The sequence below is a fragment of the Patiria miniata genome, unplaced genomic scaffold, assembly GCF_015706575.1.
Source record: "Patiria miniata isolate m_02_andy unplaced genomic scaffold, ASM1570657v1 HiC_scaffold_19, whole genome shotgun sequence".
NCBI classification, from domain to species: domain Eukaryota; kingdom Metazoa; phylum Echinodermata; class Asteroidea; order Valvatida; family Asterinidae; genus Patiria; species Patiria miniata.
In genome coordinates, this window is record NW_024037057.1 from 6,859,927 (window position 1) to 6,887,186 (window position 27,260).

Below are 27,260 nucleotides of genomic sequence, written 5' to 3' on the forward strand. Positions count from 1 at the left end.
AAATTTCACGAAAAATGGACATCTGAAAAAGGCAGCACTTTCTGATTAGCCTATAAAGAGGGTGAGAATGCTTCTAAAGCAAAAAAAATCTACAAAGTAAGCCTAAATGTGAAAATCAAAATTTGGCAAAGTCGACACGTTTTTTGTACATGTGGATGTGTGGCCTATGTTTACGGAGGCAGTCCAGTAAATAGGCCACATTTATGGGGCTACGCTCAATGATGCTGCTGCTGTGGGGGATCGCCAAACCTCCTCCACAGCGAGGCTGTTGTCAGATTTTGGTGCTTTGCCTTGTATTCTAAGCCTTATCAGAGATGCTACTTTTCAGGTTTAAACCCGAATTCAGTTGTTCTTTTTTTCTCCAAAAATGTGACATCAAAAGTGCTGGATTTGGTCTGAAACATCCAGACACAGTATATTTGAAATGGATTAAGAGTGTTTTCAGACTTTTTTGGTAGTGTTTCAGGCGTTTTATATTGGTGGCATCTGTGCCTTACATATACATGTAGCTCAGAACTTGTTCATGTATTGTAAAGCGCTATGTATTAAGTCACACGGTGAATAAACGTGGTGCACATTCCTTAGGTTGGAGTTTATGGAGTACTGCCGTACTCCGTAATTGCATTATTGATCGCCTTCTTAGTTCTCTTTGTTAGAGTGCCCCACGAGGTAGCTATAAAGCAAAGATCTTATAGCGCCGAAGGCGCAAGATGGGGAACTCCATAGAAATAGTGAAACCGTCATAGACGCCATTCCAGTAAGCAACCATTGTGAAAACTATTGTTTGCACAATGGTTTGCTTCGAGTAAGCAAACCATTGTGCAATCAATGGCTTGCACAATGGTTTGCTTGCTCGAATGGCGCCCATGGCGATTTCGCAATTTCTACGGAGTTCCCCATCTTGCGCCTTCGGCGCTATAAGATCTTTGCTATAAAGTGAGATCATTGTGTATATCACCTACGTACACCCTGTGCACCCATTACATTATTTTGTAGTTGAAGTGACATGGTAGATTTATGAGGTTAAACGTCTCAAAATGGGCATCGTGCACGAGACGGCCATGTTGAATTGAAAGCGAGGTAAAATCTTCATTTTGGGAACTTTCGAAGAGAAATGAAAGCAAGTAAATTCCTAATTAAATCAAGTCTGCTTCAATGAATAATTTGTAATTAACCATTCCCTAATGTTTCAAGCCAGATTAAAAAACAAATTGACAATAAAATAAGGCTGCATAAATAGTCTGGCGCCATCCCATGCAACAGTTAACAATTTATGAAATATATTCAGGGAACTTGACAAAAATGGCCACCTCGTGCATACGGGTACACACCGGTAAATCGATCCGCCAAGCTCATGAATAAAAGTTATACCCTCAAAATATTCTATATTAGAGAGTTCTGAGCGCCGTAAAATTGGGGAATTGAAGAGATATGGTAGTGAACCTCTGGCCCGGACTTGGGGCTTCCAATTCTGAGCATTTTGGATGCTATTGGGCTCGAAAGTGGCGCTATTTTGTCATGTTGTGGAGGGATCGTTTTTCAAGATGGCTACTTTTCCGCTTTGGGGAAAATAGGGGTCGTCTTCTTTGCGTGAAAATATCTCGAAAAGTCAATGGTCAACCCACCATAAATTGAAAAGAAATTGAAAGATGACACATTGATCATCATTTTTCTGTGCAGCTTGAATACCTGTGAGAGTTTTGAGTATTTTTAAAAGAATTTTGAAGTACGGGCATTTAGCACTAGTGTCTATGGGAGTTTATTTGCAGGTATGCACCCATACGGCCTGTTGCAGTTTTCGAGAAGGCGTGCCTATCTCCCGGTGGAGCGCCAAAATTGGCAGCCATGTTGACTTCAGTATCGGGCAGCGAGGACGATACCATAATATGCTTCAGGGGTGATACATTACAACTGCCTCGACTCCGTCGGCGCGTGGGCATACCTCAAATTCATTATAAAAGCGATGGACCTTTTCTTTCAGTTTATGCGCTGGTCCTTGCTCTTTGCTTTTACACCTACATTTTGTAAAATAAGAATGTGCTTTGAGGTATTTACAGTTTGTTACGAAAGCCCTGTAGTGCCATCAAGTATATATTTCGCCAAGTTCGTTTTTATGAGTTATATATTTCGCCAAGTTCGTTTTTATGAGTTATATTTTTCGCCAAGTTCGTTTTTATGAGTTATATATTTCGCCAAGTTCGTTTTTATGAGATACATTTTGTCGAAGTTCGTTTTTATGAGATACATTTTGTCGAAGTTCGTTTTTATGAGTTACATTTTCTCGAAGTTCGTTTTTATGAGTTACATTTTCTCGAAGTTCGTTTTTATGAGATACATTTTGTCGAAGTTCGTTTTTATGAGATATATTTTACGGAGTTACGGAGTTTTATGAAGTTACGGAGCCCCTAAAGGGACATCCAAAATTATTTTCTTATCTCGTGCGCACGACATAATATCTCGTGCGCACGAGATAATTATCACAGGCGCACGACATATATGACGTGCGCACGACATAATATCTCGTGCGCACGACATAATATCTCGTGCGCACGAGATAATTATCACGTCCGCACGACATATATCTCGTGCGCACGAGATAATTATAAGTATTAACGGAGCTTGCTGCACTTGCAGCGGACGAGTTTGTGTGTAACGAAAGCAGCGTGTCTGGTAGCTGCCCCTAAAGGAACATCCAAAATTATGTTTTTATCTCGTGCGCACGAGATATTATGTCGTGCGCACGTGATATATCGTCGTCGTTTATACGAACCGGCAATATAGGCAAATTGCATGAATTTTTCGATTTTCTAATTTTTACATATTACTAACTTACTTATTAAAATCTACCTTCACGTGAAATTTCAACTCTGAAAACGCGCTAGATTCTAAGATACAAACAATCTTGAAAATATCTTGTGACCGAAATATAGTCAAAGCGTTGAAACTCGGTCTGTACGAAGTGACAAAACAATACGCGGTCAGTTCGTAAAACCCGCCCATACAATGATTCCTGTCGGGAGCGCGCTGAACGCGCTTGCCCCGAACCGACGCAGTTCAATGCTATGTAACGAAGCTGTATTAGGGAAATAGTGAGAAAAAACATTATCTCTCCCATGGCCGTAGGCAGGATTTTTTTCGAGAGGGGGCAAAGCAAATTTGCTCAGGCTCCCCATATTAAACCCTGTACTTTTTCATCATATTCTTTCGAAGGAGGCAGCGACAATACATGTATATTTGCCACCCCCCTTAAATTAACAGCAATATAACTTCGCGCTTCTTTTTCTTTTCTTTTTTCCTTCATAAAATTGTTTCTCTTTTTTTTTGGCTTTTCGAGGGGGTTCCCATTCACTCTCCCTTCAGCTAACTCATATGTACGACTTGAAAGCTGTACGTACAACTTATGTCTCGTACGTACGACTTATAGTTATGTCTTACGGTGTCATACGTACAACTGTACGTACGACTAACTTGTACATACGACTAACAAGTCGTACCATGCAACTTAAATATCGTATGTATGCCTTGAAAATCATGCGTACGACATATAAGTCGTACATACGACATATTAATTGTAACGTGTACGACTTATATCTCGTCGCACGACATATACTCGTAGGCACGACATATAAGTCATACGTACGGCTTATGAATTGTAATATGTACGACTTGAAAGCTGTACGTACAACTTATATCTCGTACGTACGACTTATAATTATGTCTTACGGTGTCATACGTACAACTGTACGTACGACTAACTTGTACATACGACTAACAAGTCGTACCATGCAACTTAAATATCGTACGTATGCCTTGAAAATCATGCGTACGACATATAAGTCGTACATACGACATATTAATTGTAACGTGTACGACTTATATCTCGTCGCACGACATATACTTGTAGGCACGACATATAAGTCATACGTACGGCTTATGAATTGTAATATGTACGACTTGAAAGCTGTACGTACAACTTATATCTCGTACGTACGACTTATAATTATGTCTTACGGTGTCATACGTACAACTGTACGTACGACTAACTTGTACATACGACTAACAAGTCGTACCATGCAACTTGAATATCGTACGTATGCCTTGAAAATCATGCGTACGACATATAAGTCGTACATACGACATATTAATTGTAACGTGTACGACTTATATCTCGTCGCACGACATATACTTGTAGGCACGACATATAAGTCATACGTACGACTTATGAATTGTAATTCGTGTACGTACGACTTATCTCATACGTACGACTTATATATCGAACAAACGCCTTGGGAATCATAACTCGTACGTATGCCTTATAACTCATACGTACGACTAATAATTCGTATATGTACGTCTTGTATACATGTAACATGTAAATATGCATCATCTCGTACAACTTATGAATTATAACTCATACTTTCGTACCTACGACTTATATCTTCTATGTATGTATGACATATACGTACGTCTTATAACTCGTATGTACGACTCATAACTCGTGCGTATGCCTTATAATTTGTAAATACGACTTAATCTCGTAGGTACGACTTATGAATTGCCACGCGTACATACCATGTATATGGCGCACATACGACTTAGATCTCATATCTCATACGTAGGACTTAAAATTCATAAGTAGCATGTAAGTATCTCCTACGTATGTACGACTCATAACTCGTACGGATGCCTTATAATTTGTAAATACAACTTAGTCTCGTACATACGACTTATGAATTGTAACTCGCATACAACTTATATGTCGTACATACGACTTATATCTTGTACGTACGTACAACTTATATATATCTCGTATGTATGATCGACTCTTAACTCGTACCTTCGCCTACTTATAACTCGTAAATACAACGTAATCTCGTACGTACGACTTATGAATTGTATGAACGTACATACGACTCGTATGTCGTACTTACAATCTCTTATGTAGGTATACGACTTATAAGTACTCGTACGTACGCCTTATAAACTGGTATGTACGACTCATAATTATACGTATGCCTTATAATTTGTAAAAGGTACGTACTTTTAACGTACTTACGACCTACAATTCATAACCCGTATGTACAAGATGTAACTCATACCTACGTACGATTTATGAATTGTAACTCGTGTGTACGACTTATGTCGTACACACAACAATAATATCACGTACTTACTTACGAGTAATAACTTGTACGTACACTTTATAACTCGCAAATACGAACGTATGACTTATGAATTGCAACCTGTACGACTTATGTTGTACTTACGACTTATATCTCGTATGTACGACTTACAATTCATATAAGTGGTTTGTACGAGATGTAACTCGTAGGTACGACTTATATGTCGTACGTACGAGTTACAATTCATAAGTCATAGGTACGACATATGTCGTACGTACAAGTTTCAATTCATAACTCGTAGGTACGACTTATATGTCGTACGTACGAGTTACAATTCATAAGTCGTAGGTACGACTTATACGTCGTACGTACGAGTTACAATTCATAAGTCGTAGGTACGACTTATATGTCGTACGTACGAGTTTCATTTCATAAGTCGTAGGTACGACATATGTCGTACGTACGAGTTACAATTCATAAGTCGTAGGTACGACATATGTCGTGCGTATGAGATTGTACGTACAAGATATTAGTTGACGTACGAGATATAAGTCGTACGAAGGCAATATATAAATCGTACACACGACATGCAAGTCGAGTGTACGATATTTTAGGCGTGTGTACGACATAAAAATCATACGTCCCGTACAAGTTACATTTCATAAGTCGTAGGTACTGAGGTATAAGTCGTATTTATGGATTGTATAAGTCGTACGTAGAGTTAGCTAAAGGGATGATGAGAGAGATATTTTTCTCAACATGTCCATAATACATGTATACTGTATAGTCGATTCGTGGATTCCATGCGTGCACACGCTTGCGTCATTCTCACTAGAATTTAATAAGGGGCCTGAAATTAAACAAAAATGAACATACCCCCATGCTAAAAGTTAGTAAGTAAATGGAGATTGATGATGGCAATGGATTAAAATTAAGACCTAATTAAATATGAATAAAATAACATGTACATTGTATTGTAGTTGAAAATCACCCAGTGGATGTAGTGATGTCTGTATTAATGTCTGCTCTAGTATCTGGCAACCCGGATTGATTAATAAACTAATTTGAACACCCCTTGACGTAGACATCAACTTCGCAACCGTCTAGGGCATCCAATCAATCAATCAATCAATCAATCATGTTTTGTCAATAATAATACATGTGGGAACAACATTTTTATTTTACTTTCGCCGATGGATAATTTGGTTTGCAAACAATAATTCAGCACATAAAAACAATTTGGGGCGAACTTCCACGTATAGCGTCAGTTCGTAAACATCATTGCATCATGCATGTCCTAAGCTGTCAAGTTGTTTTTACGAAGTGATAAAATAGTACGTGCGCCAGTTCGTAAAAAAGCTCTCACAACGTACATCATACAAAAGCACATAAAAAATGGATTTACGAACCGAAAAACTTGTTTAGAGTTCATTTTCTCCACTAAAATTCCGATTATGAATCTAACCCGTAGGTGTGTTATTAAAAACACCTTCTGTGGAAGTGACCTGCAAAATTTTACCCGAAATTGTGAATGTTAAACTATAAAATTTGTCATCTGAAAACTCGTATAACTTTGAAAGCGGTTTTCTCGAAATCTAGTTTTTACGTAAAATGCTTGTTTCGCCGGTTCGTAAAAACGGCGACGATATGTCGTGCGCCAGTGATAATTATCTCGTGCGCACGAGATATTATGTCGTGCGCACGAGATAAAAAAATATTTTTGGATGTCCCTTTAGGGGCTCCGTAACTTCATAAAACTCCGTAATTCCGTAAAATATAACTCATAAAAACGAACTTGGCGAAATATATAACTCATAAAAACGAACCTTGCGAAATATATAACTCATAAAAACGAACCTTGCGAAATATATAACTCATAAAAACGAACCTGGCGAAATATATAACTCATAAAAACGAACCTTGCGAAATATATAACTCATAAAAACGAACTTGGCGAAATATATAACTCATAAAAACGAACCTTGCGAAATATATAACTCATAAAAACGAACCTTGCGAAATATATAACTCATAAAAACGAACTTGGCGAAATATATAACTCATAAAAACGAACCTGGTGAAATATATAACTCATAAAAACGAACCTTGCGAAATATATAACTCATAAAAACGAACCTTGCGAAATATATAACTCATAAAAACGAACCTTGCGAAATATATAACTCATAAAAACGAACCTGGTGAAATATATAACTCATAAAAACGAACCTGGCGAAATATATAACTCATAAAAACGAACTTGGCGAAATATATACTTGATGGCACTACAGGGCTTTCGTAGTTTGTTAACGGTAGTATACCATCATGTGTTTAAAGCGTGTTTAAACCTTTTACGACGGAGAACAATTGTTAAGCCTTGTCGAAAATATCCATTTAGTGATTTTGGACCATAAGCTAACAAGCGATGTTGGATAAAAACCGGGCCATTAATCTATAGCTGTGCCGCTTCTCTCCCTACATACAGTTCTCCACTGTGCAAATTAACTCAAGCTGTGTTTGTAAAGATAAGGTTTTTGACGGTGTGCTGACGGTAATTGGAAAAAATACCGTGTAGGAGATCTCAGACCGTGTATGATAATACATGTCCAATCAGTAAACATTAAGGTCATGTGGGCATTTACAAAATACAGTTCGTGGTATATTTTCACAATTTTGCTCTATATGATTTTATACAGGCAACTTGAAGAGTCTGACGCGACATCTGCAAAAATCTTACATTTTGTGTTCAGCCTAAACTTATTCATAATGCCCTCTACCAGTGAGAAACCGTACGCGTGCGACATCTGCGGAAAATCGTATGTGCAGAAAGGAGGCCTCAGGTCACACAAGATGACCCACACCGGCGAGAAACCGTACGCATGCGACATCTGCGAGAAATCGTTCAGGGACAAATTTGGCCTCGGGCTACACCAGAGGATCCACACGGGCGAGAAACCGTACACATGCGACATCTGCGGGAAAGCCTTCACGCAAAGCGGAAGCCTCGTGCTGCACAAGAGGACCCACACTGGTGAGAAACCGTACGCATGCGACATCTGCGGAAAATCGTTTGCGGCGACTGGAAGCCTCAGTAAACACACGAGGACCCACACCGGCGAGAAGCCGTACGAATGCGACATCTGCGGGAAATCGTTCTCAGAAAACGGAAGCCTGAAGCTACATAAGAGGATCCACACCAATGAGAAACCGCACACATGCGACATCTGTGGACACTCGTTCTCGCAAATTGGAGCCCTCAAAAAACACCAGAGGACGCACAACAGTGACAAATTGTTCGCATGCGACATTTGCGGGGAATCATTCACGGAGAGAGTAATTCTTCGGCAACACAAGAAGACCCACACTAGCGAGAAACCGTACACATGCGACATCTGCGGCAAATCGGTCACACTGAACGGAAACCTTAAACTACACAAGCTGACCCACACCAATGAGAAACCGTACGCATGCGACACCTGCGGAAAATCCTTCGCGCGGAATGGACACCTCAATCGCCACAAGAAGACCCACACCGGCGAGAAACCGTACACCTGCGACATCTGCGGCAAATCAGTCGCGCTGAAAGAGAACCTCAAACTGCACCAGATGACCCACAATGAGAAATCGTTCAGATGCGACATCTGCGGAAGACGGCTCTCGACGAAAGGGACTTTTAGGCAACACCAATTGACCCACACCAATGAGAAACCGTACGCATGCGACATGTGCGGAAAATCATTCTTGTGGAGTTTAAGCCTCAAGCTTCACAAGGCGACCCACAGCGACGAGAAACCGTACACATGCGACATCTGCGGAAAATCGTTTCCGTATAATCAAAGCCTCAAGGAACACAAGAAGACCCACACGTATGACAAACCGCTCGGATGCGACATCTGCGGGAAGTCTTACAAGTTTGCGAATAACCTCAAAATTCACAGAATGACACACACAGGTGAGAAACCGTACGCGTGCGACATCTGCGAGAAAACGTTCGCGCAGAATTCAGGCCTGAGGCTACACAAAAAGACCCACACCAACGATAAACCCTACGTATGCGACAACTGTGGGAAAGCGTTTATGCACGTTGGAAGCCTCAAGAAACACCAGATAACCCACACCAATGAGAAACCGTACGCATGCGACATCTGCGGAAAATCGTTCGCGCGGAATGAATACCTTAAGCTACACAAGATGACCCACACCGGTGAGAAACCGCACACGTGTGTCATCTGCGGGAAATCATTTGCAAAGAAAGGACAGCTTAATCGACACAAAATGACCCACACAGATGACAAACCGTTCAGATGTGACATCTGTGGACAATGTTACAAATATACGGATCAGTTGAACCGGCACGCGATGACCCACACCAGTGAGAACCCGTACGCATGCGACATCTGTGGGAAATCGTTCGTGTGCGAAAACTACCTCAAAATGCACCAGAAGATCCACGACGACAATAGGGAGACACTATTTGCTTGTAGCTTCTGTGGCAAAGGGTTTACAGACAAAATCAAGGTTCGGCGGCATGAGAGGATCCACACCAATGAGAAACCGTTCACATGTGACATTTGTGGCAAATCGTATAGGTGGAGCTCGAGCCTTCAAAAGCATTTCAAAGCTACAGACCATCATTTGCAGCCATCCTAACTGTAACTGACGTCATAACAATGTAATGAGTCTTGAAAATCATACTTGATTAAAGATCGTAACGGGACTAAAATTCCTGTGAAGTGATTCTTTCTGGCAAGCTGTCATTTGGAAGAAAACAGTGAAAAACAACGATTTCCACCGGTGCGTCTAAAGGCGTATTTCTGGAAATTTCCGTTTAGTACATTGTTCATATAGTTGTTTTTAATTCCTCGAAACGTGCACAAGCGGTGACACTTGTATATACATTGTATAAACAATGTATATACATTGTATATACAATGTATATACATTGTTAATGTTTATTAGTTGCGCATATTTTTGTAGTTTTACCTAAATATTTTGTAGCATAGGATGAAATGAAACGTACAAATTTTTTGAGTCTGAGGCCTGTGAGGGTGCCCTGAATACATTGTACAGTCGAACACCTTTATAACAAAGGTCCTTGGGTTTTTATGAATTCCACCTTGTTATAGTTTTAACAGTATTGGAAAACTTACAAAAACATAGACATGGGACCTGAAATTTTACTTGTTATAAACAGGGCCTTGTATTAACAGCGCTCTTCTTATCAGGGTTCGACTGTAGTTCACAGTTTCACTTCCGAAGGAACAATGTAAGTAAGATTTGAGGCTTTGCATGGTGGAGATACTAAATAATGAAAGGTTTGCGGAAACACCATGTGCGAATAATTTCTCAACTATGAGAATGGTTCTGAAAAGAACCAGAGGTATAAACTCGACGTTCCGGTCAGTATGCTCTGACCGTCTGCAGGAGAGTGTTCTCCGACCTGAAGACGGTCAGAGCATACTGACCGGAACGTCGAGTTTATACCTCTGGTTCTTTTCAGAACCATTCTCGTAGTTGAGAAATTATTTGCACATGGTGTTTCCGCAAACCTTTCATTATTAAGGAACTGTGATATTTTAAAAATAACTGCTTTTGAAGCGTGTTTGTTCATTCTTGTATGTAATCAAAATGCTACCATGCACATATTATGTGAAGGACATGTACCCTTCATTATGTTGAAGCGAGTTTATACAGCTTTAAATTTAGAACGACACTTTTTTTAATGATTAATTTTACTGTATAACTGAGCGTGATTCCCAGTGCCTTCCTGAAATGACATCACAGCAGCAACGCCCTTGTTTGGAAAGCAGTGACATTTTTAAAATTTAAAATTAACCAAAAAGGGATGTCAAATAGTTTACATACATTTTAGAGGAGTAGAAATTTGCACAAAATAATAATTTTTTTAACAGTGACATTCATGTCGGCCGACCACCGTTGGAAAAACCTAACTATTTTTCAACTACTGATCCAAATTTACCATTTTTTTAGTCCAAATTTTGTTTGCTATTGGTTACATGTTCATGAACGGGTGCAGGCAGGCTAGACTGGTTCCCTTTGCTTACAATTTTCCGGCATCTATAAATATTGATCTATTTCATCTTTAGTGGAGTCGGGAAACCAGAGTGCTTGAACATTTTTGTTTTTCTTGGTTTTTCCAGCATTTTCAAACACAAAACTCCAAACATGTTAGTGTAACAATATTTGATCTATTAACCCCTCAATTAGTTCATTTTTTGACAATTACAGCAAAAGCAAATGATGTACTTTCCCTTTAAGTGTTGAGAAGCTTTTAGTCGTACAATATTGAAAATAATTTTGGGTCCTATTTGAGTAAGCCTGATCTATGCACATGCGCAGTTGCATTTTTGACTGCACGTATTGTTTTGTGGTTTGTTTTCAATTATCAATTGAATTATTAAAAATGAAATTAGTAAAGGGAAAACATTTCTGTATCAGCCATGCCTTTTATTATTAAACATTTACAAACCATTTTCCCGAATTCTCTGAGATTCGTCACTGAATTTGTTATTGTTACGCCATGATATCTTTAAAACCAAGTATTTTTTTTTAGGGGGGGGGATAAATTTGGCCTTTTGTTTTGAAGCTAGTAATGATCCACTCTATCTTTGATTTACTGAAAACATCTGAGTTTGGTAAGCGGGGATCCGTGGGGGGGGGGGGGGGGGGGGGGGGGGGGGTCAAACCCCCCTGCACCGGCTCCCACACCCCCACCCAAAAAAACTAATCTTAGGAATATAGTGAAAATAATGTAACCCCCCCCCCCCCCCCCCCGCTCTGACACTGCAAAAAAGATTATGTCAAATATAGGAATACTGATAAGAATTAAATGTATGTCCACCAGAGTACGGGCGGATCCAGGGGAAGGTGGGGGACGGAAGCCATGCCCCGCCCCCGAAAAAAAAACCCATTTTTTGTTTAAGTGACGTCGCAATAAAGGCAAGTACATGTACATGTACTGCATTTACCACCATCAAAAAGAGTTGGTTAAAGTGGTCAGAAACTGCGTCAGATCGCATCACAGAGCATCTAGAATCAAAAAAATATGTTCGGGCCCTCAAACGGGCCCCGAAACCCACGCCCTTTTTTTAGGACCCACTTTTTGGTGGACGATATTTTTTTGGCCCCCTTTGACTTTGACCTCATGCAGGGTCTTGTATTAATATATGTAGTTCATGCACTCTTCTTGTCATGGTTCGACGGTACATTGTATATCGTTGCCTTTTACTTAAAATATAATGAATGATAAATAATGTAGTTCTTGTCGATATTTGTTGTATAGTTTTATTGTTTGGAATACCATTTCTCTAGAGAAGCAAATAATTTGATGCTGAAAGTGTTGACATCATTGTTTCCAGCAGTTCAGTTAACTTTTATGCCGCACGTAAATTATGTGAATATAGGTTTTCGCGACTATTTTCGAACATTTTTTTCATTTAAATTCACCAACTCTAATATTCATCTCTAACTAAACAAATGTAGTCGTTTACATTCCATTTCAAAGTTTGGTCACCCTCTTTGGTCAACCTCGCCAGGTGCTTTCTATTGTAGCTTTCGAGCGCGGCGACCATCATTTTACTTTTGAAGTCTTGGAGTACGAACTCCTTGGGTCCTTGCTCTATGATCCAACAGAGTCCAACTTTGTGTTATAATGAGGTTCAGTTGCCTGCTGAATGCAATCAGGAATGTACACCAGGGGATAACTGCTCAATCCAACAGTTGGATCCTGTTGGATTCAGCAGGGTTAGGGACAGAGAAGTATTTGCTCAAGCATTCAAATGACACTTAATGGACCATTGGAATGTCAAGCATAGTGTATGCTGAAATAGTTTATTGGGCAGGAAAGCAATACCTCCTGCCACTCGTATGCTTGGATAAGGAGCAATGGATCAACTGACAGTAATTAACCCTAACTCCCTAGGCATTTTTGCTAGAATGCAACCTCAATCCTGCAAAACCCACCAACTGCCTCCATGTTAAAGTTGCATACAGACTCAATCCTGCAAAATCACCCGTTATTTCTTAAATGTGGTCCTTGGAGGGGAGACCACTGCCTCAATCCTGCAAAATCCTCAATCACTGTCAATATGTTGAGGCAGAGCCAGTGATATCCTGGAGGATTTGAAGTATAGTCTCGGCCTAAATTTACGCACGACTGAGCGTAAACAACACAAAGTCTGGCCTAATTAATTACCTTGACACAGTGCATCCTTAATGTTTGCCATGTAGCCTCAATCCTGCAATATCCTCCGTTTTGCAAAGAGGATTTTTGAGAATTTGGGAAGGTTATTGTTAACTAGCTTACAAGTGTATTTTATATAGGAAAGGTTGGTGCTAGTGTAGTGTGAAATTTGGATTGTATGGAATGCGTAGATAGCGGTCTCATTCGCTGTATTGCGCAGGTCCCAGTGAAGATAACTTTAACACTGACAGGTCACGTATTAAGGTTAGAGTCCAATTCTTAAAGATAAAATGACCAGAATTCATAGGAGCTCAGGTTGCATGACACCGGCGCACGCTGGTTTTCAAAGCGCCGTCATTGGATTTTTTAACGGTTAATCATCCAGACAAAAGCTGGTCCGGCTTAAGTTTTTAACCAAGTTTGGTTTCACATTGGGATTATTTTTGTCTAATTGTTTCTGGCGTTAAGCGCTTTGAGGAATATTTGATTCATTTTGCGCCATATACAGTCGACTCTCGTTATAACAAGGTAAGTGTTGTTTTATATTACGTGTATTCCTATATTAAAAGATCATACGGTGTCTAGCTGTCTGGTGTCTGTGTGTCACGGAAGTAGCGGTCACACAACCGGAAGTTTGCGGTCACACGTGATATCTGATGTATCTTGCTACATTAAGTGCTGAAATGGTATATGCCCCAAGTTGACCGCCTCTGTTCTCAGAAAATCAATCTGATGCTAACGCGCATTCGGCTTATTTCATGCCGTTGCGTCGCCGAGTCGTGGCGGCAATACAGGATGAGTAAAAAAAAAAACTTGCTGTAATTTTCAGAAATAAATGGATTTGGAGGATTAGTATGTTGTAGAAAATATTGTTAAACCGACTTGTTTCACGTTTTGGGCTTGTAGACGCTGGAAAAACCAAGAAAACCTATGATGTTCTTTTAGTCTGGTTCCCTGACCCCACTTAAAATGAAACAGAGCAATTAATACACTTGGGGAATTGTAGGCTCAGAGAATCAGTCTAGCAGGCTTGTACCCCTTCACAGGTGTGCAATCAATTGCAAAGAAAAGTCAGAATAACTAACTATGAAAACTAAGGAACGGTTTTTGAAAAAAAGCCAGTTTTCTCCAACGCTGGTCGGCCGACCAGCGTTGGAAAAATACAGTTTTTCTTGAAAATGTCGGCACACAAGGAGCCACGATTTTAAAGGATGATTTGGACTGTCAGTCCCTAACAATTCAGTAAGGCATTTCGTGATAATTTGATCTTTTCGGTTTTTGATGTTTGTAAATTTTGTATCTTCCCTTTAAGTGTTGAAAAGTGTTTGGTTATACAATATCGAAATTAGGTTTGGATTCTATTTTAGTAAGCCTGTCCTATTCTCGCATCAGGAGCCGCCTTGAGCCAAGTCTATACGTACTGCACATGCGCAGTACGCTTGTTGATTTGAGAGGGGCATTACACAATGCTATGCCTCTCGCATTGTTGTAGCATTAACGTCAGATAACAGTGCGGCGCATGCATGCGCTGGAACTATCATTACGTCATGCAGTGAGTGTGTTGCGTACTCTATTCTCGCCATAATCACCTTTGCAAACGACAACACTAACTCAGTTGCATTCGGCGTCACTCTCTGCTACATGACTTGTGTGTATATGCTTTCTGTGAGAAGACATACGTGGAGTGGCTCGAATCATTGTGTCAACTTGTCCTGAACTTGTGAAGGCTTCACCATAGAGCAAGAAACAGACCTATACCACTTCCCGTGTCATTCTGCTTAGTGACGATATTGGATTGGTAAGACATCAAAATTCATAAAGTATCTGTAATGATACCATTCAGTACTCGATCCTGATGATAGAAGTAACTTTAAAACAGTGAGAGTCATTTCGGCCGGACCCGCCTTACGGATGTGGATACGTAAATTGCATTAGGGAAAGTCCCTTAATTTATGAGCTCATGACAGGCGTCAGCTATTGTATCATAAGAAAGGATATAATTACCCAAAATAAAGCGTTCCTTTTAGACAAAAATGTGGGTATTTCTGTGTTCACAGGTTCGGAATGCCATATGCATCTCTCTTTCGAAGCGATTTGGCCACGCTCAATGATGCTGCTGCTGTGGGGGATCGCCAAACCTCCTCCACAGCGAGTCTGTTGTCAGATTTTGGGGCTTTGCCTTGTATTCTAAGCCTTATCAGAGATGCTACTTTTTAGGTTTAAACCCGAATTCAGTTGTTCTTTTTTTCTCCAAAAATGTGACATCAAAAGTGCTGGATTTGGTCTGAAACATCCAGAAAAACAGTATATTTGAAATGGATTAAGAGTGTTTTCAGACTTTTTTGGTAGTGTTTCAGGCGTTTTATATTGGTGGCATCTGTGTCTTACATATACATGTAGCTCAGAACTTGTTCATGTATTGTAAAGCGCTATGTATTAAGTCACACGGTGAATAAACGTGGTGCACATTCCTTAGGTTGGAGTTTATGGAGTACTGCCGTACTCCGTAATTGCATTATTGATCGCCTTCTTAGTTCTCTTTGTTAGAGTGCCCCACGAGGTAGCTATAAAGTGAGATCATTGTGTATATCACCTACGTACACCCTGTGCACCCATTACATTATTTTGTAGTTGAAGTGACATGGTAGATTTATGAGGTTAAACGTCTCAAAATGGGCCACGTGCACGAGTCGGCCATGTTGAATTGAAAGCGAGGTAAAATCTTCATTTTGGGAACTTTCGAAGAGAAATGAAAGCAAGTAAATTCCTAATTAAATCAAGTCTGCTTCAATGAATAATTTGTAATTTGTATCGTTTCGGTTTTGCGGTAACACCATGTGGTAATAACTACTGCTTAGAAGATATTAGTTCTGAGAAGAACTTGTCCTGCTTATTATCAACTTGCTAAGTAGTTTTTTGTTCTGTTTAGAACAGTCCTGCTGTAAGTTCTAAAAGAACTTGTCTTTGGTTCTTTTAGAACTTACAGCAGGACTGTTCTAAACAGAACAAAAAACTACTTAGCAAGTTGATAATAAGCAGGACAAGTTCTTCTCAGAACTAATATCTTCTAAGCAGTAGTTATTACAACATGGTGTTACCGCAAAACCGAAACGATACCGATACCCCACCATGCAAAGCCTCAAATCTTATATTGAAATTTGTAATTAACCATTCCCTAATGTGAGCAAGATAAAAAAAAACAAATTGACAATAAAATAAGGCTGCATAAATAGTCTGGCGCCATCCCATGCAACAGTTAACAATTTATGAAATATATTCAGGGAACTTGACAATAATGGCCACCTCGTGCATACGGCCTGTAGCAGTTTTCGAGAAGGCGTGCCTATCTCCCGGTGGAGCGCCAAAATTGGCAGCCATGTTGACTTCAGTATCGGGCAGCGAGGACGATACCATAATATGCTTCAGGGGTGATACATTACAACTGCTTCGACTCCGTCGGCGCGTGGGCATACCTCAAATTCATTATAAAAGCGATGGACCTTTTCTTTCAGTTTATGCGCTGGTCCTTGCTCTTTGCTTTTACACCTACATTTTGTAAAATAAGAATGTGCTTTGAGGTATTTACAGTTTGTTAACGGTAGTATACCATCATGTGTTTAAAGCGTGTTACGACCTTTTACGACGGTGTTAAACCTTTTACGACGGAGAACAATTGTTAAGCCTTGTCGAAAATATCCATTTAGTGATTTTGGACCATAAGCTAACAAGCGATGTTGGATAAAAACCGGGCCATTAATCTATAGCTGTGCCGTTTCTAACCCTACATACAGTTCTCCATTGTGCAAATTAACTCAAGCTGTGTTTGTAAAGATAAGGTTTTTTGACGGTGTGCTGACGGTAATTGGAACAAATACCGTGTAGGAGATCTCAGACCGTGTATGATAATACGTGTCCAATCAGTAAACATTAAGGTCATGTGGGCATTTACAAAATACAGTTCGTGGTATATTTTCACAATTTTGCTCTGTATGATTTTATACAGGCAACTTGAAGAGTCTGACGCGACATCTGCAGAAATCTTACATTTTGTGTTCAGCCTAAACTTATTCATAATGCCCTCTACCAGTGAGAAACCGTACGCGTGCGACATCTGCGGAAAATCGTATGTGCAGAAAGGAGGCCTCAGGTCACACAAGATGACCCACACCGGCGAGAAACCGTACGCATGCGACATCTGCGAGAAATCGTTTAGGGACAAATTAGGCCTCGGGCTACACCAGAGGATCCACACGGGCGAGAAACCGTACACATGCGACATCTGCGGGAAAGCCTTCACGCAAAGCGGAAGCCTCGTGCTGCACAAGAGGACCCACACCGGTGAGAAACCGTACGCATGCGACATCTGCGGAAAATCGTTTGCGGCGACTGGAAGCCTCAGTAAACATACGAGGACCCACACCGGCGAGAAGCCGTACGAATGCGACATCTGCGGGAAATCGTTCTCAGAAAACGGAAGCCTGAAGCTACATAAGAGGATCCACACCAATGAGAAACCGCACACATGCGACATCTGTGGACACTCGTTCTCGCAAATTGGAAACCTCAAAAAACACCAGAGGACGCACAACAGTGACAAATTGTTCGCATGCGACATTTGCGGGGAATCATTCACGGAGAGAGTAATTCTTCGGCAACACAAGAAGACCCACACTAGCGAGAAACCGTACACATGCGACATCTGCGGCAAATCGGTCGCACTGAACGGAAACCTTAAACTACACAAGCTGACCCACACCAATGAGAAACCGTACGCATGCGACACCTGCGGAAAAACCTTCGCGCGGAATGGACACCTCAATCGCCACAAGAAGATCCACACCGGCGAGAAACCGTACACCTGCGACATCTGCGGCAAATCAGTCGCGCTGAAAGAGAACCTCAAACTGCACCAGATGACCCACAATGAGAAATCGTTCAGATGCGACATCTGCGGAAGACGGCTCTCGACGAAAGGGACTTTTAGGCAACACCAATTGACCCACACCAATGAGAAACCGTACGCATGCGACATGTGCGGAAAATCATTCTTGTGGAGTTTAAGCCTCAAGCTTCACAAGGCGACCCACAGCGACGAGAAACCGTACACATGCGACATCTGCGGAAAATCGTTCCCGTATAATCAAAGCCTCAAGGAACACAAGAAGACCCACACCGATGACAAACCGCTCGGATGCGACATCTGCGGGAAATCTTACAAGTTTGCGAATAGCCTCAGAATGCACAGAATGACACACACAGGTGAGAAACCGTACGCGTGCGACATCTGCGAGAAAACGTTCGCGCAGAATTCAGGCCTGAGGCTACACAAAAAGACCCACACCAACGATAAACCCTACGTATGCGACAACTGTGGGAAAGCGTTTATGCACGTTGGAAGCCTCAAGAAACACCAGATAACCCACACCAATGAGAAACCGTACGCATGCGACATCTGCGGAAAATCGTTCGCGCGGAATGAATACCTTAAGGTACACAAGATGACCCACACCGGTGAGAAACCGCACACGTGTGTCATCTGCGGGAAATCATATGCACAGAAAGGACAGCTTAATCGACACAAAATGACCCACACATATGACAAGCCGTGCAGATGTGACATCTGTGGACAATCTTACAAATATACGGATCAGTTGAACCGGCACGCGATGACCCACACCAGTGAGAACCCGTACGCATGCGACATCTGTGGGAAATCGTTCGTGTGCGAAAACTACCTGAAAATGCACAAGAAGATCCACGACGACAATAGGGAGAGACCATTTACTTGTAGCTTCTGTGGCAAAGGGTTTACGGACAAAATCAAGGTTCGGCGGCATGAGAGGATCCACACCAATGAGAAACCGTTCACATGTGACATTTGTGGCAAATCGTATAGGTGGAGCTCGAGCCTTCAAAAGCATTTCAAAGCTACAGACCATCATTTGCAGCCATCCTAACTGTAACTGACGTCATAACAATGTAATGAGTCTTGAAAATCATACTTGATTAAAGATCGTAACGGGACTAAAATTCCTGTGAAGTGATTCTTTCTGGCAAGCTGTCATTTGGAAGAAAACAGTGAAAGAAGACCATTTCCACCGTGGGTCTAAAGGCGCATTTCTGGAAATTTCCGTTTAGTACATTGTTCATGTAGTTCGTTTTTAATTACTCGAAGCGTGCACAAGCGGTGACACATTGTATATACATTGTATATACAATGTATATACATTGTAAATGATATTAGTTGCTCACATTTGAGTAGTTTTACCTTCATTTGTAGCATAGGATGAAATTAACCAATTTCTTGAGAGTGAGGCATGTGAGAGTGTCCTGAATACATTGTACAGTCGAACACCTTTATAACAAGGTCCTTGGGACTTTATGAATTCCACCTTGTTATAGTTTGAACAATAGGGAGGTTTCGCAAGCGAACGGATACGCTTACACTTACGTTTAGCTATCCGTATCCGTTTTTTACTTACGTGTAGCGAGCGAGATATGCGTGTCGTCTGCACGTATGACGTCATACGCCACTCACTATCCGCTAAACGTGCAGACGACACGCATATCTCGCTCGCTACACGTAAGTAAAAAACGGATACGGATAGCTAAGCGTAAGTGTAAGCGTATCCGTTCGCTTGCGAAACCTCCCTAGTATTGGAAAACATACAAAAACAAAGACATGGGACCTGAAATTTTGCTTGTTAACAGTCGACTCTCGTTAGTACAAACTCTGTTGATACAAAATTCTGGTTATAACAAACATAAAGCCTGAGTCCCAACTATGCATTTATATGCACAATAAATGGGACTGATGTTCCTCTTAATACAAAATTCTGACATAACAAACAATTTGGCTAGGTCCGAACGAGTTTGGTATAACGAGACTCGACTGTATTAACAGCGCTCTTCTTATCAGGGTTCGACTGTAGTTCACAGTTTCACTTTTGATGGAACAGTGTGATATTTTAAAAATAACTGCTTTTGAAACGTGTTTGTTCATTCTTGTATGTAATCAAAATGCTACCATGCACATATTATGTGAAGGACATGTACCCTTTATTATGTTGAAGCAAGTTTATACAGCTTTAAATTTAGAACGACACTTTTTTTTAATGATTAATTTTACTGTATAACTGAGCGTGATTCACAGTGCCTTCCTGAAATGACATCAGAGCAACGACGCCCTCAGTTGTTCGGAAAGCAGGGACATTTTTAAAATTTAAAATTAACCAAAAAGGGATGTCAAATAGTTTACATACATTTTAGAGGAGTAGAAATTTGCACAAAATAATAATTTTTTTAACAGTGACATTCATGTCGGCCGACCACCGTTGGAAAAACCTAACTATTTTTCAACTACTTATCCAAATTTACCATTTTTTTGTCCAAATTTTGTTTGCTATTGGTTACATGTTCATGAACGGGTGCAGGCAGGCTAGACTGGTTCCCTTACCTTACAATTTTCCGGCATCTATAAATATTGATCTAGTTCATCTTGAGTGGAGTCGGGGAACCAGACTGCTTGAACATTTTTGTTTTTCTTGGTTTTTCCAGCATTTTCAAACACAAAACTTCAAACATGTTAGTGTAACAATATTTGATCTATTAACCCCTCAATTAGTTCATTTTTTGAAAATTACAGCAAAAGCCAATGATGTACATTCCCTTTAAGTGTTGAGAAGCTTTTAGTCGTACAATATTGAAAATAATTTTGGGTCCTATTTTAGTAAGCCTGATCTATGCACATGCGCAGTAGGAGACGCTTGTACACTCGCCTGGGGCTGTTTTTGTGTTTTTGACTGCACGTATTGTTTTGTGGTTTGTTTTCAATTATCAAAAGAATTATTAAAATTTAATTTGAAAGGGAAAACATTTCTGTATCAGCCATGCCTTTTATTATTAAACATTTACAAACCATTTTCCCTAATTCTCTGAGATTCGTCACTGAATTTGTTATTGTTACGCCTTGATATCTTTCAAACCAAGTATTTTTTTAGGGGGGGGGGTAAATTTGGCCTTTTGTTTTGAAGCTAGTTATGATCCACTCTATCTTTGATTTCCTGAAAATATCTGAGTTTGGTAAGTGGGGATCCGTGGGGGGGGGGGGGGGTGTCAAACCCCCCTGCACCGACTCCCACACCCCCACCAAAAAAAAAACTAATCTTAGAAATATAGTGAAAATAATGTACCCCCCCCCCCCTGCTCTGACTGCAAAAACATTATGTCAAATATAGGAATACTGATAATAATTAAATGTATGTCCACCGGAGTACGGCGGATCCAGGGGAAGGTGGGGGACGAAAGCCATGCCCCGCCCCCCCCCAAAAAAAAAACCCAATTTTTTTTTAAGTGACGTCGCAATAAAGGCAAGTACATGTACTGCATTTACCAGCATCAAAAAGATTTGGTTAAAGTGGTCAGAAACTGCCTCAGATCGCACCACAGAGCGTCTAGAATCAAAAAAATATGTTCGGGCCCTCAAACGGGCCCCGAAACCCACGCCCTTTTTTGGGGGACCCACTTTTTGGTGGACGATTTTTTTTTGGCCACCTCCCCCGAAAAATTGTGTTCTGGATCTGCCCTTGCGCCAGAGGCGTATGCAGCATGTGGTAACGTGCAACCAGCTGTGGTAATTTGTGTATTTGTACATCGTCGGATTTGAACAGCGCCCGTTGAAAGTGTGGTACGTGAGTACGAGACCCCCTTCCCCAGGCGCGGTTCTACGGGGGGGGGGGGGGGGGCTGTAGCCCCCCCCCTATTTTTTTGTCTAGCCCACCCCCCCCCCCCCCCAATAAATTCCGTAAAAAAAAATTGCATTAGCAAAAAGAAGGATTGTGATGTACATGATGCGAACGGTCTCCCCCTAAAGAAGAAACTGCCGTGACAAGGGTGCATTAGTTAATATAGTGTGAATGATTTTAGGATTTTATTGGCGCTCCCCATTGAAAATATGGCATGAGCCCCCCCCCCCCCCCCACCCCCCCCCCACCCCCCTCCCCCACCTATTGATTTTCGGAGGCCTAAGTGTCTGGAAAAAATAACCTGTCTACATTTCAGCACGCCTCCCTGAAAAAATTCTGGATCCACCGTGCTAGCCCCCCCCCCCCCCCAAAAAAATATTGGTTCTAGAACCACGCCTGCCCTTCCCCCTTCCCATTATTGATTTTCAAGGAGGCAGAGGCCGGGGAAAATCAACTGTCTACATTCAGTACTGATTCGCTGATGAAACACCCCGGCCCCCTCCCGCAATCATTTCTGGATCCGCCCCTGTTCGGTCATCAATCGAATTTTTTTTTTCATACAAATGGCTGAGCCGTGTGGTTTCACTCTTGCGTTCCCATCGTCTTTCTTGATCGCTTCTTCAGTCACTGTCTCGATCCCCTGATCTTCATCGATCCTTTTCAAAGGGTTGGTTGTCTTTGATTGTTCATTCAATTGTGTTCAGTTATACATGTAGGTCCTTGTGGCTGCATGGTGTGTGCACGTATGTACATGTACATTGTGTATAATGTAAGGTACATATATGGAGTACATTGTAGGAGCATGATAGGAATGGCATTTACTGATTTTTTTTAAGGGGTTTCACCTTTTGCATTCTGTGTTATTTTACTCACACAGGCAACTTGAAGAGTGCGACTAAGACGAGACAACTGACTTAACGGAGGATACAGTGTCAGGCAAACCACATCCAAATCATGACTGCAAAGAGATCCGCACCAATGCAAATTCTTACGCGTGCGTTTATGCGGCGAATCCTTTACATTAAAACTTTCCCTCGAGCGACACTGGATGACTCGACACACCGATGACAGGCCGCTTGGATGTGACATCTGCGGACAATCTTATTACAAATTACCGCATCACCTAAAGCAACACAAGATGACCCACACCAATAAGAAACCGTACACATGCGACATCTGCGGGATATCGTTTGTGCGGAATGTTACCCTCAAGCGACACACGATGACTCACATCAATGAGAAACCGTTCACATCCGACATCTGCGGGAAATCGTTTGTGCAGAATGGACAACTCAAGCAACACAAGATGACCCACACCAATGAGAAACCGTACACATGCGACATCTGCGGGATATCGTTTGTGCGGAATGTTACCCTCAAGCGACACACGATGACTCACCCCAATGAGAAACCGTACACATGCGACATCTGTGGGAAATCGTTTGCGAAGAATGGACAACTCAAGCAACACAAGATGACCCACACCAATGAGAAACCGTTCACATGCGACATCTGCGGGATATCGTTTGTGCAGAATGGACAACTCAAGCAACACAAGATGATCCACACCAATGAGAAACCGTACGCATGCGACATCTGTGGGAAATCGTTTGCGCAGAACAGATACCTCAAGCAACACAAGATGATCCCCACCAATGACAAACCGTACGCATGCGACATCTGTGGAAAGTCGTTCACCCAGAAAGCCAACATGCTTCAGCACCTGCTGATCCACGCGGACGAGAAACCGTTCGAGTGCGACTACTGTGGACAGCTGTTCCGTCATCAGTGTAACCGCCAAAGACATATGAGAACCCACATCAATGAGAAATCGTACACATGCGACATCTGCGGGATATCGTTTGAGCGGAATGATACCCTCAAGCGACACACGATGACTCACACAAATGAGAAACCGTTCACGTACGACATCTGCGGAAAATCGTTTGTGCAGAATGGACAACTCAAGCAACACAAGATGACCCACACCAATAAGAAACCGTACACATGCGACATCTGCGGGATATCGTTTGTGCGGAATGATAACCTCAAGCGACACACGATGATTCACACCAATGAGAAACCGTACACATGCAACATCTGCGGGAAATCGTTTGTGCAGAGCGGATACCTCAAGCAACACAAGATGACCCACACCAATGAGAAACCGTACACATGTGACATCTGTGGGAAATCGTTTGCGCAGAACAGATACCTCAAGCAACACAAGATGATCCACACCAATGAGAAACCGTACACATGCGACATCTGTGGGAAATCGTTTGCGCAGAACAGAGACCTCAAGCGACACAAGAGGATCCACACCAATGACAAACCGTACGCATGCGACATCTGTGGGAAATCGTTTGCGCAGAACAGATACCTCAAGCAACACAAGATGATCCCCACCAATGACAAACCGTACGCATGCGACATCTGTGGAAAGTCGTTCACCCAGAAAGCCAACATGCTTCAGCACCTGCTGATCCACGCGGACGAGAAACCGTTCGAGTGCGACTACTGTGGACAGCTGTTCCGTCATCAGTGTAACCGCCAAAGACATATGAGAACCCACATCAATGAGAAATCGTACACATGCGACATCTGCGGGATATCGTTTGAGCGGAATGATACCCTCAAGCGACACACGATGACTCACACAAATGAGAAACCGTTCACGTACGACATCTGCGGAAAATCGTTTGTGCAGAATGGACAACTCAAGCAACACAAGATGACCCACACCAATAAGAAACCGTACACATGCGACATCTGCGGGATATCGTTTGTGCGGAATGATAACCTCAAGCGACACACGATGATTCACACCAATGAGAAACCGTACACATGCAACATCTGCGGGAAATCGTTTGTGCAGAGCGGATACCTCAAGCAACACAAGATGACCCACACCAATGAGAAACCGTACACATGTGACATCTGTGGGAAATCGTTTGCGCAGAACAGATACCTCAAGCAACACAAGATGATCCACACCAATGAGAAACCGTACACATGCGACATCTGTGGGAAATCGTTTGCGCAGAACAGAGACCTCAAGCGACACAAGAGGATCCACACCAATGACAAACCGTCCGCATGCGACATCTGTGGAAAGTCGTTCACCCAGAAAGCCAACATGCTTAAGCACCTGCTGATCCACGCGGACGAGAAACCGTTCGAGTGCGACTACAGACTGTGGACAGCTGTTCCGTCATCAGTGTAACCTCCAAAGACATATGAGAACCCACACCAATGAGAAATCGTATTAAAACTTGCGACGTGTGAGGCAGATGATTTACGACGAAACCCTGCCTTATCAAACATCTACCAACCCACACTAATTAGGAAAGGCCGTACCGTTGGACATTTGCGGCACATTCTTCGCACGGTGGTTCGACCCTCACACATCACGAGCGGCGGATTCACGCCGATAGGTAAGGCCAAATAAAACAAAACATGTTTAGCGTCCCTGCCGCTTTCTTTCTGGACATCGCCTCCTTTTTGGGGCTCCATGCATCCTTTTTATCAAAATGCAGGACGCTAAACTTTGGCTTTTTTTGTATTTTGGCCTAACTGTCAGCAACGAGGGGCGAGCCCGAGCAACAATGTACATTGGTTTGTTTCAAACAGTGATAGATATATGCGCTGTATCATTGAGTGCGAATGACTTTATAGAAGAACCATTGTCAACATATGGCGGTCATGAGTATGAGTGGATGGAACGTTCTTTGACCTGTTGAATGAACTGGAAGATGTATCCGCAAGGCCCACCACCAGCGGGTAGTACAACTCGCTACGTATATTTCTACATCAGCAATTAGCGAAACGAGGCTTTTGATAACCAGCGATGCGACCAGACCCAGTAGGTTCCAAATAGTCGACAAGCGTAGTCCAACCATCGTCGACTAGACGACAGCGTTCGGGCTTACTTAGTCGAACTATTGTTAACAACAGTTCTTGCGCGAACCTGCCCCTAGCCTTTCGCTAAGGCTTATTAGAGCGGTGAAGCTGCGAAATCAGGAAGCGACTTTAGCAAAGACCAACTAAGTCATCGTTCGCGAGTTTGAGTGGCGAACTCCACGATGCCTTTTCTAACTTGACTAATTAGGCGCGTGCGTAGGCGCGTCACGCGTCCGGTAGTAGTCACGCGCACATTCGATAAGGTATGTGATTGGTTGGAATTTTGCTACCCTAAATCGAGTAATAAAGAAAAACATAAGAAATTTGTGACTTGGCGAAAGGCTAACTTGCCCCAGACTGACAATTCTGATCGTTCAAAGGCAATTTAGCAAATTGGTTAACGGCACTTCTCATTGGACAAACTATAGACGTGTTTCACACAAACTTCGAAACACATGCCATGAGTGATTGACAGAACAGTACATAACTTTATAGTGCATGCTTCATGATCAAAAATCATAAATACTCGGGGCATGGAGTTGTCATGTGTTTTTAAGTGACCAATTCTTTGTTTTATTTTCAGTTGTTTTATACAATTATTGTCACAAACTGTTAATAATTGTTCAATAAATTGATTGTTGTACCAAATATTTGTGTGGAATGTTTTGTACTTTCGATTGCACTTTTATTCAAATAAGTCCACCATGAGATAGTTTGTATGCCGGTTTGACGTTCGATGCCAAGTTAGGTGTAAATTTGCGGTCTTATAATTTAGGCTACAGTGAATCAGAAAATCAACAAAAAGCAGCGAATTATTTTTCCCGAAACGAGATCCGACAATATCAAAAGCGGGCGCTCTCTCCCCCCCCCCCCCTCTCTCTCTCTCTTTGCGTTATGCATATCCATGATGACCAGGCTAATAGAGAATAAGTAATATAACAAGGAATAATGTGTTTTTAAATCACCGACGATTGTCTGCTGATTCGTGGACTGGTTGGAAGTAGTCCTGACGTCTAATCAGGTGATCATGAATATGCATAACGCAAAGAGAGCGCCCTCTTTAGATATTGTTGGATCTCGTTTGGGAAAGAAGAATTCGCTGCCCGCCCCTCCCCACCCCCTTGTAAAGTGTGTACATCCCAGTGCCCCTCTCTGCCTGTCGCCATTTTGCAATAGGCTGCATGGTTCCGCGCTAACATTATATTTGTGATTTTGTATGTAGTGGGCGGGAATAGGCAGTGCTGCATTATGTAATTTGCATACATTATGTATTCAGGATCCATTGCC

General features: G+C 41.8%; 1 protein-coding gene and 1 pseudogene across 1 annotated transcript; both read left to right on the forward strand.

The window, feature by feature from the left end:
* Positions 1 to 7,460: 7,460 nt before the first annotated feature.
* Positions 7,461 to 26,621, forward strand: LOC119726074 (annotated as a pseudogene).
* LOC119725564 (zinc finger protein 62 homolog) lies at positions 14,653 to 19,735 on the forward strand. Its single transcript, XM_038197021.1, has 2 exons — positions 14,653 to 15,124; positions 17,330 to 19,735. Exon 2 carries the CDS (start codon positions 17,400 to 17,402, stop codon positions 19,281 to 19,283), a length of 1,884 nt encoding a protein of 627 aa, XP_038052949.1. The 5' UTR covers positions 14,653 to 15,124; positions 17,330 to 17,399; the 3' UTR covers positions 19,284 to 19,735.
* Positions 26,622 to 27,260: the final 639 nt, after the last annotated feature.

Coding starts and splice junctions, on each gene's coding strand:
- LOC119725564 (XM_038197021.1), top strand. CDS start 17,400: ATGCCCTCTACCAGTGAGAAACCGTACGCGTGCGACATCTGCGGAAAA.